The sequence below is a fragment of the Thunnus albacares genome, chromosome 1 (genome assembly GCF_914725855.1).
Source record: "Thunnus albacares chromosome 1, fThuAlb1.1, whole genome shotgun sequence".
Taxonomy (NCBI): domain Eukaryota; kingdom Metazoa; phylum Chordata; class Actinopteri; order Scombriformes; family Scombridae; genus Thunnus; species Thunnus albacares.
In genome coordinates, this window is record NC_058106.1 from 23,522,204 (window position 1) to 23,535,201 (window position 12,998).

At 39.6% G+C, this 12,998-nt stretch overlaps 2 protein-coding genes across 2 annotated transcripts in view; both read right to left on the reverse strand.

Moving 5' to 3' along the window:
* Nucleotides 1-906, reverse strand: part of LOC122981779 (synaptotagmin-7-like) — a 38,058-nt gene extending 37,152 nt beyond the window's left edge. Inside the window, exon 1 of the mRNA XM_044350548.1 lies at nt 815-906. Within this exon, the coding sequence (XP_044206483.1) occupies nt 815-861 (47 nt within the window). The 5' untranslated portion in view covers nt 862-906. The remainder of the gene's footprint in view (nt 1-814) is intronic.
* A 21-nt stretch (nt 907-927) lies between these two features.
* Nucleotides 928-12,998, reverse strand: part of LOC122986421 — a gene marked incomplete at its 3' end in the record, with an annotated part of 73,110 nt that continues 61,039 nt past the window's right edge. Inside the window, exons 3-5 of the mRNA XM_044357686.1 lie at nt 11,376-11,455; nt 9,729-9,863; nt 928-1,162 (exon numbers count right to left, since the gene is read on the reverse strand). Coding sequence (XP_044213621.1) covers nt 928-1,162; nt 9,729-9,863; nt 11,376-11,455 — 450 coding nt within the window. The remainder of the gene's footprint in view (nt 1,163-9,728; nt 9,864-11,375; nt 11,456-12,998) is intronic.

Consider the following 12,998-nt stretch of genomic DNA (forward strand, 5'->3'; position numbering starts at 1 on the left):
AGGCTACTAATGTGCATAATGTAGTGACATCTGGGAACACAATTGTGTCAAATGACTAAATTATATATTACAAGACAGCTTCTTCTGTATATATCCAACCTTGTCTCCTTGGACTAGATGTCATTTCTAGGAGACAGCTATGTTTAAACAAACAATACCCTGAAAAACTGACCAAACAACAAAACAAATCAATAACACACTGTCATTAAAAAATCAAGATAATCTTTGCAAGGTAGTTTTTATTGCAGGGCTATTGTAGTTGATTGCAGTATACCCTACAAATGTTTATGTTGCTATATGTATCCACTAGTTAAATACTGAGAGTGTACACTCAGTTGTCAATTTATTAGGTACACCTAATCCAGTCTAATGCAACAGCACTGCAAAGATCCTTCCTTTAATATTCAGTTTTTGTTTAAACTTTTTAAGAGAGGTTTTGATTCAATGTTATGGTCATTTTGAAAGCTGTAGTTTGTGACGCTGATGAATTGTATTGGGCGAGACTGCAGGATGTTTCTAATATTTAGTCTAACCTAAGTAATATAAATGTACAGACAAAATATTAGACACACATCTCAGCATAAAGCAATACAATCCAACAGCACTGCAAACTACAACCTACACAATACATAACACCTCTCGGAAAAGTTTCAACTAAAACTGAACATTATGACCTACATAAAGGCAGGATTGTTTGCTTTAGTTTTTGCTAAGTGTACCAAATAACTGGCAACTGAGCTACATTGATGTATAATGAGAGTCATTCAACATTTTAATATTCAACAGTGTCAAATGAGCCTGATGCGACACTTACAGGAATGACTTGACGTCCAACCCTCTGTTGCGGATCTGTTCCACCATGTGGTCCCAGCTGCCTGGATTTGACCTTGATCGGCCTGCCCCCACCCCTCTGTACCGGGAGGCTCCAGCCGGACTCCCCCGGACCCCCCGTGGGCCCCCACGGTGGCCCCCACCGCCTGGACCTGTGTGCAGTTGGCCCAGGCTCTGTGAGGTAACTGGGGGGTCGTTAGGACCCGGAGGGGGCTGGTGAGTGAGGGGCTGTTGGAGGCTCTGCTGGCGGACCAGGGGCCGGGGGCGTGCCACGGCTGAGGACGGGATGTGCTCCAGGGTGGAGGCAGATGAGAGGGAAGTGTCCCCGAAACTGAGCAGACACACGGGAGCATCGGGGAAAGAGATAAAACAAGGAAGATATCAGAGTTAGATATAACATGAGAGACAAAAGACAGAGCAGGGAGTTTTGACAGGATTTTGAAAAAGATGATAGAGAAGTATATAAGAAAAAAGGGTAGGGAACACATGTTCATATATAAAAGAAAGGTGGAGAAGATAAAAATAGCAAAAATATATATAGATACAGGAGAGATTTAAATGTGAGAACACGGTGTTCACAGTGAATATCCAAGGGGAGAGAAGATCAAGAGAGAACAAACAACAAAGAAAATCAGTGAAAAGGGAGGAGGGAGAAATAGAAGAACAGAGGTGTCAAAAAAGCTGTAGATTACTGTTATAAATCTTTATTAAAACATCCATATGGGATTTTAAGCTTATGTGTATAACAGTGTATGAGTGGTAGACAGGCTGGCATGCAACGTGTAAACATTCACTTTATATTCTCCGATCTGGTGTCAAAACAAACCTCTGCTTAAGTGGAATTAAATTCAAACGGAGGTTAAAGTATCACTTTCACTTAACTTGAGTCTCCGTTCTCCATCTGCAGCGCTAAATTGTTTCTGTACGTTACCTCTCTCCCTAATTAGCCTTGACCTAATTCTTCCTCTCTCGCCTTCTTGCCTTTTGCTTCTTTCTCCTGTCTGCTCTTGCTATGCTCTCACTTCCCACTCTCTCCTTTACCTTCTGAGCTCAACTGCTCTCCATCTCCTCTGTTCATTCATCTTTTCTTCACCCTTTGGTCCAGCCCTAACATCAATCTATCTCCATGCCATCTCCAATCACCGTTCTGAAAGTCTGCTCTCTAATTACCGGTCTGCTACTCTTACAATCATGTAATAGTGCTTCACTCCTTATCCTCCCCTCAATCACTACCCTGCCTGACTGTAAGCTTGTGCTAAACAGCGCTGTCTGGAGCTAATGCTGTGCAGGGGGATTTACTGCCCTGGACTTGGGTTGTGTTAGCGGCGCTCTTCAGTATTAACTCGACTCTAACTCTGCTGGAGAGCCAGGAGACAAGCCCCCTGAGGAGCCGTGCAGTGCTGGATCAAGTAAATCCAAGACAGAGTTCATATACATGCACTCAAACATGCACGCTTGCTCTCATACACCCCCCCCCCCCCCACCACACACACACACACACACACACACACACACACACACACACTCACACTCACATATTGTTTTATTATATTTCCTAAGGATAGACTTTGATGAGAATGTTTATTTACTTGTGCATAATATTTTAACTAAGTGAATGTGAATTTATGTATAAAATTAGTTTGCTGGATTTCTGTTAAGTGCAAGTGTTTACGTGAATTGAAGTAGGGGGAGATATTTATTGAGGGCTTTAGAAGTAGAAGTCTCCTTTATTTTCTGTGCGACATTTGGCAAGTTTTACTTCCATGGCTTGGATGAAACACTCCTGATTGAATCATCAGTACAAAAGATGAGCTTTAAAAATATCTGGTTCTTCGATGAAAAGTGAGAGGTGCAAGCCTGTGTACATAAAGACATGAGTAAGCATTTTGATAAGAAAAATCAAATCACAATGGTGAGCTAAAGTTAAAGATTACACTTTGTAGAAACTTGATAAAACAGTCAGCAGTTTAAAGCATTTAACTTTTGGGTTCTTGGTCAGTTTTGGAAACATTCAGTAACGATTGCACAGTGTTTTTTTCAAAACTGATTTGCACCCCTGACCAGCTTCTTCTCCATAGTGACAATGGTTTGTATTTATCCACCATCCACTATACTGAACTGACGGGAAAAAAACTTTCAGAAATTAAACTTAGATATTTAAAACATGTGGCCATCACATAGAGCCTTAGTATTGTTGGTACTGTGTGTTTGTTCAAAGATATGTTGAATGATATGTTCTTCAAATGTTGAAATGAGAGTGAATATAAATACTCGCTGAAACAGTGGATCCTCCCACCTCGCAAATCTATAAGGAAGATGTCAAAATCATTTTCAATATGTTTAAAGTTACTACAAAGATTGAAGAATGAAGACTGCATTTCCCATGAGTAAAAATCTTGATCTTGGCTAGTGTGTGCATTTGTTTTGGAAGCGAGTGAAAGAAAGATGCCACTTATTTTTGATACTATTTTTCTTTTTTAAACATAGCTGTTTGCATGATTCATAGCGATCAGGTAATGTATCTATTTGTGGCTATGTAAGATTAATAATTGTAATATGATGATGGTGAAACAAAGTAAACTGTTGTAGTACTGTTCATACATCTAGGTTACATGTAAGGCTGCATTTACACCACATCCGGCAATGCGGTACCTTCCTGCAGGGTTGTGCGGAGGTGTGTTTATTTGTGCTTTAGAACGTAACCACCATGAAACCATCAGAAAATAGCGTTTTATCTCTCTGATTCACTGCTTTGTTCTCGCAACCGCCGCTCCCTCTCTTTATTCACTCTCTAGCTCGCTTGACCACCGCTTCTTGCTCTCTCTCAGCTCACTTGTGCTCTTCCTCTCTTTTCTCTCGTCTTTTTTAAAATGGGTCAGGAAGCAGACAACAAGTCTAACTTTACTTTTAACATTATCAAACAAAGAGAAATGTCCTCCCCTCATCCTAGTAACGTTTTTGTACTCACTCGCTCACTCGTGCTACAATGCTACATGTAATGTAAACAAAGGCTCTTCCGGTCTGCGTGCCATAAATCGTTTCATCTGATTTCGCGGGGAATCCGACCGGGTGGCAAGCATTTAGAGTAACTATATAGAAATAGCCAGTCTTCTCGCTGATGGTCTCGTTCACTTATGTAGGTCATGTAGGGCATCAGTATTAAATTGAGACTGTTTCATAACCAGTTAAAAACTCCTTGTAGTTGCTTTAACAAATAATCTTCAATAAAAGAACTGAACATACAGAGATATAGTCTGGTGAATGTATTATCTCATTCATTGATGTTCAATGAAATCAAGATCTTAAGGTGTCCATGTTATGTATTTTAAGTTTAACCAACACATTATTTTTTTGCAGTGCAATATGTGGTACATACAGTACATTTCAATTTTGACAAAGTCATTTGCAAAAGAGCTTTTTCCTCCACATGATGCATTATTCCTCTCACTCATGTGCCATGATGACTGGTGGACAAAGGTGAAATGAAATGTAAGAAAATTAAAGGGAATACATGTAAGAATGACAACACATTACAAAGAAACAATTGTGATTTGAACACCTGAGCATATAAACAAAACTCTACAGCTATGCTACAGTATAGTCTGTGGTAAGTGTGGACATGAAGAATGAATAAAAAGGTCTACACTGGACCTAATTTCTGGGTCCAACAAACATGTTATCATAACTGACATTATGATAAATCAATACATCTCGCTGGATTCATGGTGGCATTAGTTCAGGCATCTGGGAGCCAGTCCGTGTGCTAATATATTTTTCCAGTCTGTTCCGTGTCATAAATTTGTCATTGGATTTACTCGTTTGAAAAACTCCAAGGCTCTGCAACACAAAAACATTTCCTTGCAGTGAGTTCCTCGATTGTTGCATCTACTTGTGCTTTCAGGTACTGTACATCGTTATTGTCTTCTGTACAGCACCAGCACCACTCATTCATATGCTCTGCGTGAGAGCCCTCTTTATCTGCTGTATCCTATTACTGACTCAGAGGGTTATTTTCACATTTCTTCTTGCTTGAAAGTCAATTAAGATGACTTTAAACCTTGAATGATTTTGTAATTAAGGAAAATTGAAGAGGGTGAAAAACAAGGAGATGGAGACAGAGCGAGAAAAAAAAAATACGAACAGTGAGGAGTGAAAGCAGAGAGAAGGGGGAGGAGAGAGGGCGAGAGCTAAATGCCCCAAAATAGAAACTAGTTCTAGAGGAGAAATGGAAATACAGGTAGGTCTGGAGGGCAGAGTAAAAAGGGAGCAAAACAGAGGAGTGACAGCAGTGGAAAATAATGCAACTGAGTAATATTCAAGTTCAAGTCTATATTCTCAAATAATACATTGTGAGTCTGATTCTCTGTCTTTAATTATCAGATTCACATTATGAAATCAGTCTAATAGATCCAGTGATTCATGCAGCATTTGAGGAGGTAATTTAAAATGTCTAAGGCCCAATCAAGAAGCAGATATCACTTTGGAAGTCAAATTTTCACTCACTAGTTACTAATCAATCTACTGTATCATAACAAGGACGCGCATTATTAGAAATACAAAGTGAGTTGAATTAATTACTTTTATTGTGGAGCCACTACTGTACATCCACAAGCTAAGTTGGATCAAAAATCTAACAAATTATATTTTGGTCTTGATCTACTGAGTGAATTCTTAAGGCGATACAGTACAAAATGCTGTTTGAGTATCTGGGCTACAATTAACATACAGAGAACTTACATTTATTATTCATTGGTCTCCTCCACGCACTACTGGTATTCTCCAAAAACAGGCTGCTTTCACCAACCAAGACTTTGTTGTAGTCACATTTCCACATCTGACTCGTATGATGCAGGGGCTCTGACCTTGTCAATCCTACTAATCATACATTTAATGCTCAACAGTTGGAGATCAGAGAGTGATGATACCAACCTATGGATGTCGTTAGTATGCTACATGTTTGTCTTCAGCCACTTGTTTATATCCTCTGAAGATAGTGTTACTACAAGCTTGTGTGATTTGTGTGCTGGGGAAGCAGAACAGACAAACAGCAACTCAAATTACAAGGAGTCATTTAGTTAATCAGTGAAAATATCACCTAATTAAACTTTAAACAACCTGGAATATGGTAACATTTGTGTTTACCTACAAATCTTGGTGATTCATTTTTCTTTGGTTATGTCACAAGATGTTAATTATCAGTCACTGTTGTTTACACTTTTAGCTTGTCATGCTGAATATCAGCTGGCTTTAACAGTAACCATGGGAAATATATTTGACTGCTATTAGCAGTTTGATTGGTTCTTCTACAAGCCTAATCTCAAACAACGCACCTTCTCAGCTGTTTGCAGAGGCTGATACACAGCAAAATTTGGTTAAAATCAAGCTGCACTCAGCCATGCTGCAAGAAGGTTTTGATTTGTAAGATTGGCCTAATAAAACTGCTCTCCTGCTGTTTATACAACAACCCACTCTGAGTTAAAAAAAGCTGTTACTTCCAATGAAGAGACAAGCTATTTTTGAAGATTTTCTGTGAGCATCTGTTTCATTTGAAAGTCTTGAAATTGTCACAGCCCTCAGTAAATTGGAGCCTGCGGAGGAGCAGTGTGGATTCACTTTGTCTGAGACTGTCCTGACATCAGCTGGTAGAAGGTTGGCAGCTGACAGAAAAATTATATTTGTTTATTTGTGACGATGCTCTTTGCAGTCAGACTTCAACCAACAACAGTTACTCATGCATCACAGGTAGGTAGGTAGGTAGGTATAGCTGGCTTCTCTTTTGGGTTTTCCTTACATTTTCTTCGTCTGCACGCTGCACGTCAAAAATAACTTCTGGTAATGTCAAAGTTTGAGTGTACATGCAATAATATCATTCATTGTGCCTTTACAAACTCACACTCTTGCTTGATATCCACACCATGCTGCAGTTGTTCCCATTGTTCCCCCTCATGCGTGCCCCCTGTCACCATGCGCCACTCACTTGCTAAACCGCAGGCCTCCGGCATGCATGTGGCTCTGGACCGTCTGCCACCGGCCAGCCTTGCTGCCCCCCGTCACCATGCTTCGAACGCTGTCACTGCGACTGGGCCCCGCCCCAGTCCCAGAGCAAGCACCAACCCCGCTGTCGCTGGCCCCTGGTGAGGGTCCAGCACCGCCCTGCCCACCCTTATCCACGGCCCCACTGGGAGGAACGGTGGGGTGGTAGATCAGAGACAAAGAAACACGGACAGACAGAGGAAGGACCAAGAGAGGATACAAAGAAGAGAGAGAGACGGACAGACGAGAGACGGACAGACGTACAGAGCCGGAGAGCAAAAAGTATTATCAGTGAGGTTAGTCAAACTAAAGACACTCTGTGGGCTCTCGCTTCAGCCACCAAGTGTCCAGTACACAACAAAAACTCGGAAGAGCAGTTGCTGGTCAGCCAGACAGTCAGTAAATAAGCACTGAAGAGGTTTGGGCTTGGATTCACTGTGTAACACTTTGAGTAATTTGGAGAATACGGTTTATTCTGTAAAAACCTGTCTGAAAATTCAATAGTTTTGTTCAAAAGTGCACAAAATCGATGGTGAGTGGATTACTGTACTCACTGTAAACCATTTATTGAAATGACTTGTAATGCTCATTTCACTCAGACAGTGCAAAATACTGGCAAAGTGAGGAGTTTGAATACATCACCTATGGGGATATTTTGTTATTGCAGCTACAAAAAACCACTACAATCTGTTTTTGGAAATATTTGATGTGAGAAATTGGCCACATAATTTCTGTAATTTTGAGATGTCTGCCCCATTTCACTCCACACAGGGTGGCAGCAATGACCAATCTGCTGGCTCTGTGAGTCTGGCGTAATGGCCAAGTAATGATGCTGATGCGTCACCTTCAGATTTTCAGATCGCAGATGCAGGTGATGATAACAGAACACTAATAGTTATCTGTCTCCATAATCTCACAGCGACTCACCTGCAGCTCGTGATGAAAACAAACACGCTGATATCTAATGAGTTTGTATAAAATGTTTCCACAGTGAAATCCCATAACGTGCACATACTTACTGAGAGCAAAGACACTGTTTTAATACACATTCTCCGTTATTTCTTCTCATCCCGCCTCGCCCACCCCAGTTGACCTCGACTTAGACCTCACAGAGACGAGTACAGACAGAACGTCGACTTCAGCACAGGGACCTTCCACTGAGTGAGGACAAGACCACACAACACACAGCTGCACACCGGGACTACGTCTTCAACAACACTTAGACATTAAATGCAGGCTGAGGGTATCATGAATGAGCTTTTACTGAACAGTGAAATAAAGCTAATGTGTTGTTATAATGTCCTGACTACACTCACATATTTTTCCAAAGTGCATCCTGCATCATCAGCCTATTAAAATGCCACTTGGCTCTGAATAATGATGCCAATAACATAATGCAATGCAATCGCAACAATGGCTGGAATCACAGCTGCTCACTGATTTTACAATAATTTCGACATCGCTGCACAGATACAGGAGTAATTGATCACCCTGTGGTTCTGAAAGAGTCAAGTGAGTTGTTATTAGAGAGTATAAGAATGAACAGGTTCACTTAATGCCTCGGTGGCATATGAGATGCATCTAAATGACACAGTGAAAGTGAATATGAAACAAACGTTTTACCACCTAAACGCCTAATTGCTTTAGAGTACAAGATGGATACAGTGTCACTATTTTTGAACAGGGCTCAGTGGAGCAGACTCAGGAGGGCTATCAGGCAACTTTAAAGCACTTACAGTACTAGGAGCGATAGTCTGAGTTGTGACAACAAATGTGCAGAAACACAGAGCGACAGGAGAAAGAGGTGAGAGGGGTAAAAACACATAACGACTTAACACAGACAAAAAAACAAAACAAAAAACAACAAAACAACACAACAGCGAAAAAGGTTAAATAGAAACCACCCCATTTAAACCCCCCTATTGAAAGGTTTAAAATATATGTAAATCAACAACAGTCAACCCTCTGTGGAAACACTAATGGCTTAGGTAAGAATACATTTAAAGTAAGGCTGGAAGTCTGAGATGCAGATTAGAGTAGTAGGAGTTGAGCAGCTGGGTTGTAGGGAAGGGAAAGGGTTCAGGTGAAACAGTGAGATCTGCTCTGTGAGGGTTGTCCGTCTCCATGGTAACACTCCATGGGCTGCAGGTGAGAGGTAAAGAGGGTCTGATGAGGCTAGCAGGGCTGTAGGGAAGGGGCGATCAAACCTTTTACTTGTACACCTTGTGCGCTGTGCCAAAGCAAAATAAAATTTTCCAGATTTGATGTTTCAGTCTCAAACATATATATGAATCTGTCTGGATTTTTATAACAATTAAGAGCCTGTTTTCTGTTTTGCTGTTGGATATTTCAATTTGATTATTAAGGCTGTTGGCAGGCAGAGACACTGTCTTTCTATCTAAGTGGGATCATTTGGAAAACAGTCGTAATTTCTGTCAATGTTAGGGCAGTCCGAGGAATCATAGCAATATTGAGGGATGGTGCTGCACATCTCTATCAGGTGCTGCATGGCCAGCAGTGCATACTAAACACCACCTCACTGTGGACATGCCTGAATGCAAAAACATGAGGATTACCAGGGATGAGAGGAGACTTCTGTTAAAAGATATGCGCCAGACAGCATTACAAAATCAGGCTTTCTGCCCCCCTTTAGGCTTTATGCCCACAAATAACCAAACCACTGAAAATTGTTAAAATCACCAATTTGGGGTGTTCTGCAAGCCAATACAGCACTAAAATCTTTTTTTTTCTATTTCAGCCAGTCATATAGCTTTGAAGGAGTTTTCCAAGGTGCGTTCAAGCCCCTATTCATTACAGCCCTGCCCAGATAGAGTGGTCCCTTACCAGCCATGAATGAGACTCACTTGGGCGTGAGGCGAGGGTCTCCGTACGGAGCATAAGGAGACATGTTTAAGAGGAACTCCTTGGGTGGGTAGGAGCTCCACCTCTGTTGCACATTGCTGCTGTCATTGTTATTCCAAAAGTCTCTGTCTAGATCACTGTGGCCAGAGAGAGAGAAAGAGAGAGAGAGAGGTGAGACAGGTAAGAGCAGCAAAACTTTTAGACAGTTATAAAGGAGGAACATGACAGAGGAGTGTTGAGAAAGAGGGCAAAGACAAAACATAATAAGAAGTTAGAATACTATCTCATAAATCTAAAGGTCAGGGAGAGATTATTAATAAACAAGAGGAATGTGATAATGTCAGTGCCTATATATAAGTTATATTCTATATTCTTCTACTGTGCACTGAATAAATTTGTTCATAAAAAATGAAGTGTGTGTAACATTACATTTATCACACAATTTCACAGGTGAATGGTTTTTTTAAGATAAGCCTTTTGTAATTTGCATGTCCAAAAACCGATAGCAATATATCATATATATTGGTGTGTAATAAAACACCAGGAATGAAGGAACAAGAATTGACCTGCACGGATTACCACTCTGTCAGGGATGAAGAAATAAAACAGAGGAAGTAGAAAAGTCAGTATAACACAAACACAATTGGTTATTAGAAAAATGAGAGAAATACACTGGATAACAACTGAGTGAATAAAACTTGAAACACAATGAGTAAAATAGTACTAAATGAGAGATAAAAAAACATTCAAAACTATTAAAAGTGAAGTAGATTATTTGTGGGTCTCCCCCTCAGCACCTCTAATATTTGATATTGTGGTAACACTTCACTTCAAGTCACTCATATCATATAAACACTTAATAAATTGTTTATGTCTCCTATGAAGATATATTCTATTATATTAAAACTGTGTTTTATGATGTTGCCATCCATTATCTGTTTGTGTCCACACAAGAGAAGTTATAGTTGTAGACAATACATTAATAAATACTTATATCTACTAACAACTTCATTATTATAGTGTGTTATAACTCATTTATTAAGAGTTTATATGGTGCTTATAAATGATAAATAGGGCAACTTAAGCTAAAGTGTTATCAATCTTGCAAACCACAACAGACAAACAAGGTCCCCCAAGTAAAGTAAAATTTCTTGTTTTGACATACAATTGTAGATAGACTGCATGTGCTTTCAGTGTTATTTTAATGGTGTGCGACTCTTTTCCTCTTTGTATTTTGCAGTTCATGGTTGCATATTCCAAACTGATCAAACTTTTATTTGATTAGACTCCAATTAAGAAATATTTGAAGTCATTTTGTTTCTTAAATTTCACTTTTAGTTGAATCTGGTAAAGCCTTCCTACCAATAATAATGTATAATCCTCCAATTGATTTATACAAATAGAAAATGACTATTTTCTTTACTATAGGAGAGATTATAAAATTCAATTTATCACATTAACGGTGTTTGATAAATGAGAAATACAGACACATGTTGTCTTGAGGGCATCATCCTTGGGTGGACATTTCAGACTGTGCAGGGAGCTACGCGATTAGCTTTCCAATCAGAAATGGCTATTAAAATGCAAGACTATCACCACACCATAGATCATTTCCATATGACTCCATCTACACCCTCTCTGACACCTACTTGATGGCTTTATTTTCCCCTCGACCTCGCACAGAATCTGGAGAGCTGGCAGCCTCCACCCCAGGCTTATTCCTCTTTCCCTGCGAACAGACAAGGCAGAGACAGAGACAGAGAGTGATGGGGGGAGACGGATCTTAGAGCCAGTGTCTTGATCACTGTTTACAAAAGCATTTTTGCGAGTGAAGTGCTCATTATAGAGGCTTTAGAACAGTATCAGGATCCAAACGTGTTGTAAAATATGATAAATGAGGGAAGAGCAAGGAATTGGTTTGATGCCAGGACTACAACCTGCTTCTGAGCATCAAAACACGATGAGGGACCACTTAACTTCAATGAGATGCAAAAACACACTCGCATTCACACACAATGGAAATGCGCATTCTTACTGCACAATGCACTGAGTAACCTGTACATTAGACACACAATGAATCAGGCACTTTAAGGTACTGTGATAAATATCTACACAGAATTCTGAATACATACCAGAATATTAAATGGGAAGATATGAAACTAAATATTTATCAAACAGAACATTAAGACACCTTTTTATCATTGCACTACATTAGATTAATTTGGCAAAATGAATTGTATCCACATTAGTTTCAGATTAGGAGCAATTGAAGACTGAGTATTACTCACGGACGCTTCGACATGTGGAGCTGGGGAATTACCAACCCAAGCTCTACCGAAAGAGATACATTCCCATTAAAAAAGACAAATAGGAGCTGCCGTAGCATGGTTTATCAAGTCCTGGACAAAACCATCAAAACTGCACACGGACAGCACATCTTTATAAATCTGAGTCCCAAACTGTTTCTTCTTGAAGTGAATACAGGTCTATCAAGAGCTCTTTTTGGGAGAAGTTGGATCATTTGCAGGTTGAGAGATTTCTAAATAGGCAACATAAATACATAAATGTCTACTGTAATCATTTATATGGCTTAATTTACTTACTTTCTGCACAATTTCACTACTTAATGGACAGTACTTTCAGCAGAACAATCTACAGTACTTTCATTTTTTGACCCCTACATTTTATTGAACTCTATATTCATTGAATTCTTGAGGGTGATAACACTGTGCTCTTTCCAGCTGAGTCACACAGACCCTCGACTCTTACATAATGTTTTTTTCATTGTAACCTCACAGCAAGGACATGACGAGCACGTATGCCATAAAATAACCAAACCTCTATTCATTTCTCAACCTGATGTTAAACAAAATTGTTTTATCCATAATCAAGAAAACAAACATTTTGGATTTGAGCCCATTTTGAGATGCAGGTACATAACCATCTGTTGCTGTACATAATTACCTACCTCGTTAACTTGCCTGAGCTTTAATTACACACTGTGTATTTTATTTTGACAAAATATACAGTACTTTCCACTTCAGACATCTTTAAGAAATATCATATCATGTCACACTCTTAAAGCTTTACCAGTGCACAGTGTGCCCGGACAACAAATCACAGCTGGTAAGAACTTTCTTTTGTTCAGCATCTTTTTTTCTCTATCAAGCAGAATCAAACTGAAATTAGATCTTGGCAGTTTAATTTTTGCAGAAAAGTTGTGCACAATTGGTTATTGAAAAAAAACACACTGGAAGGAAAATTGTTTATTT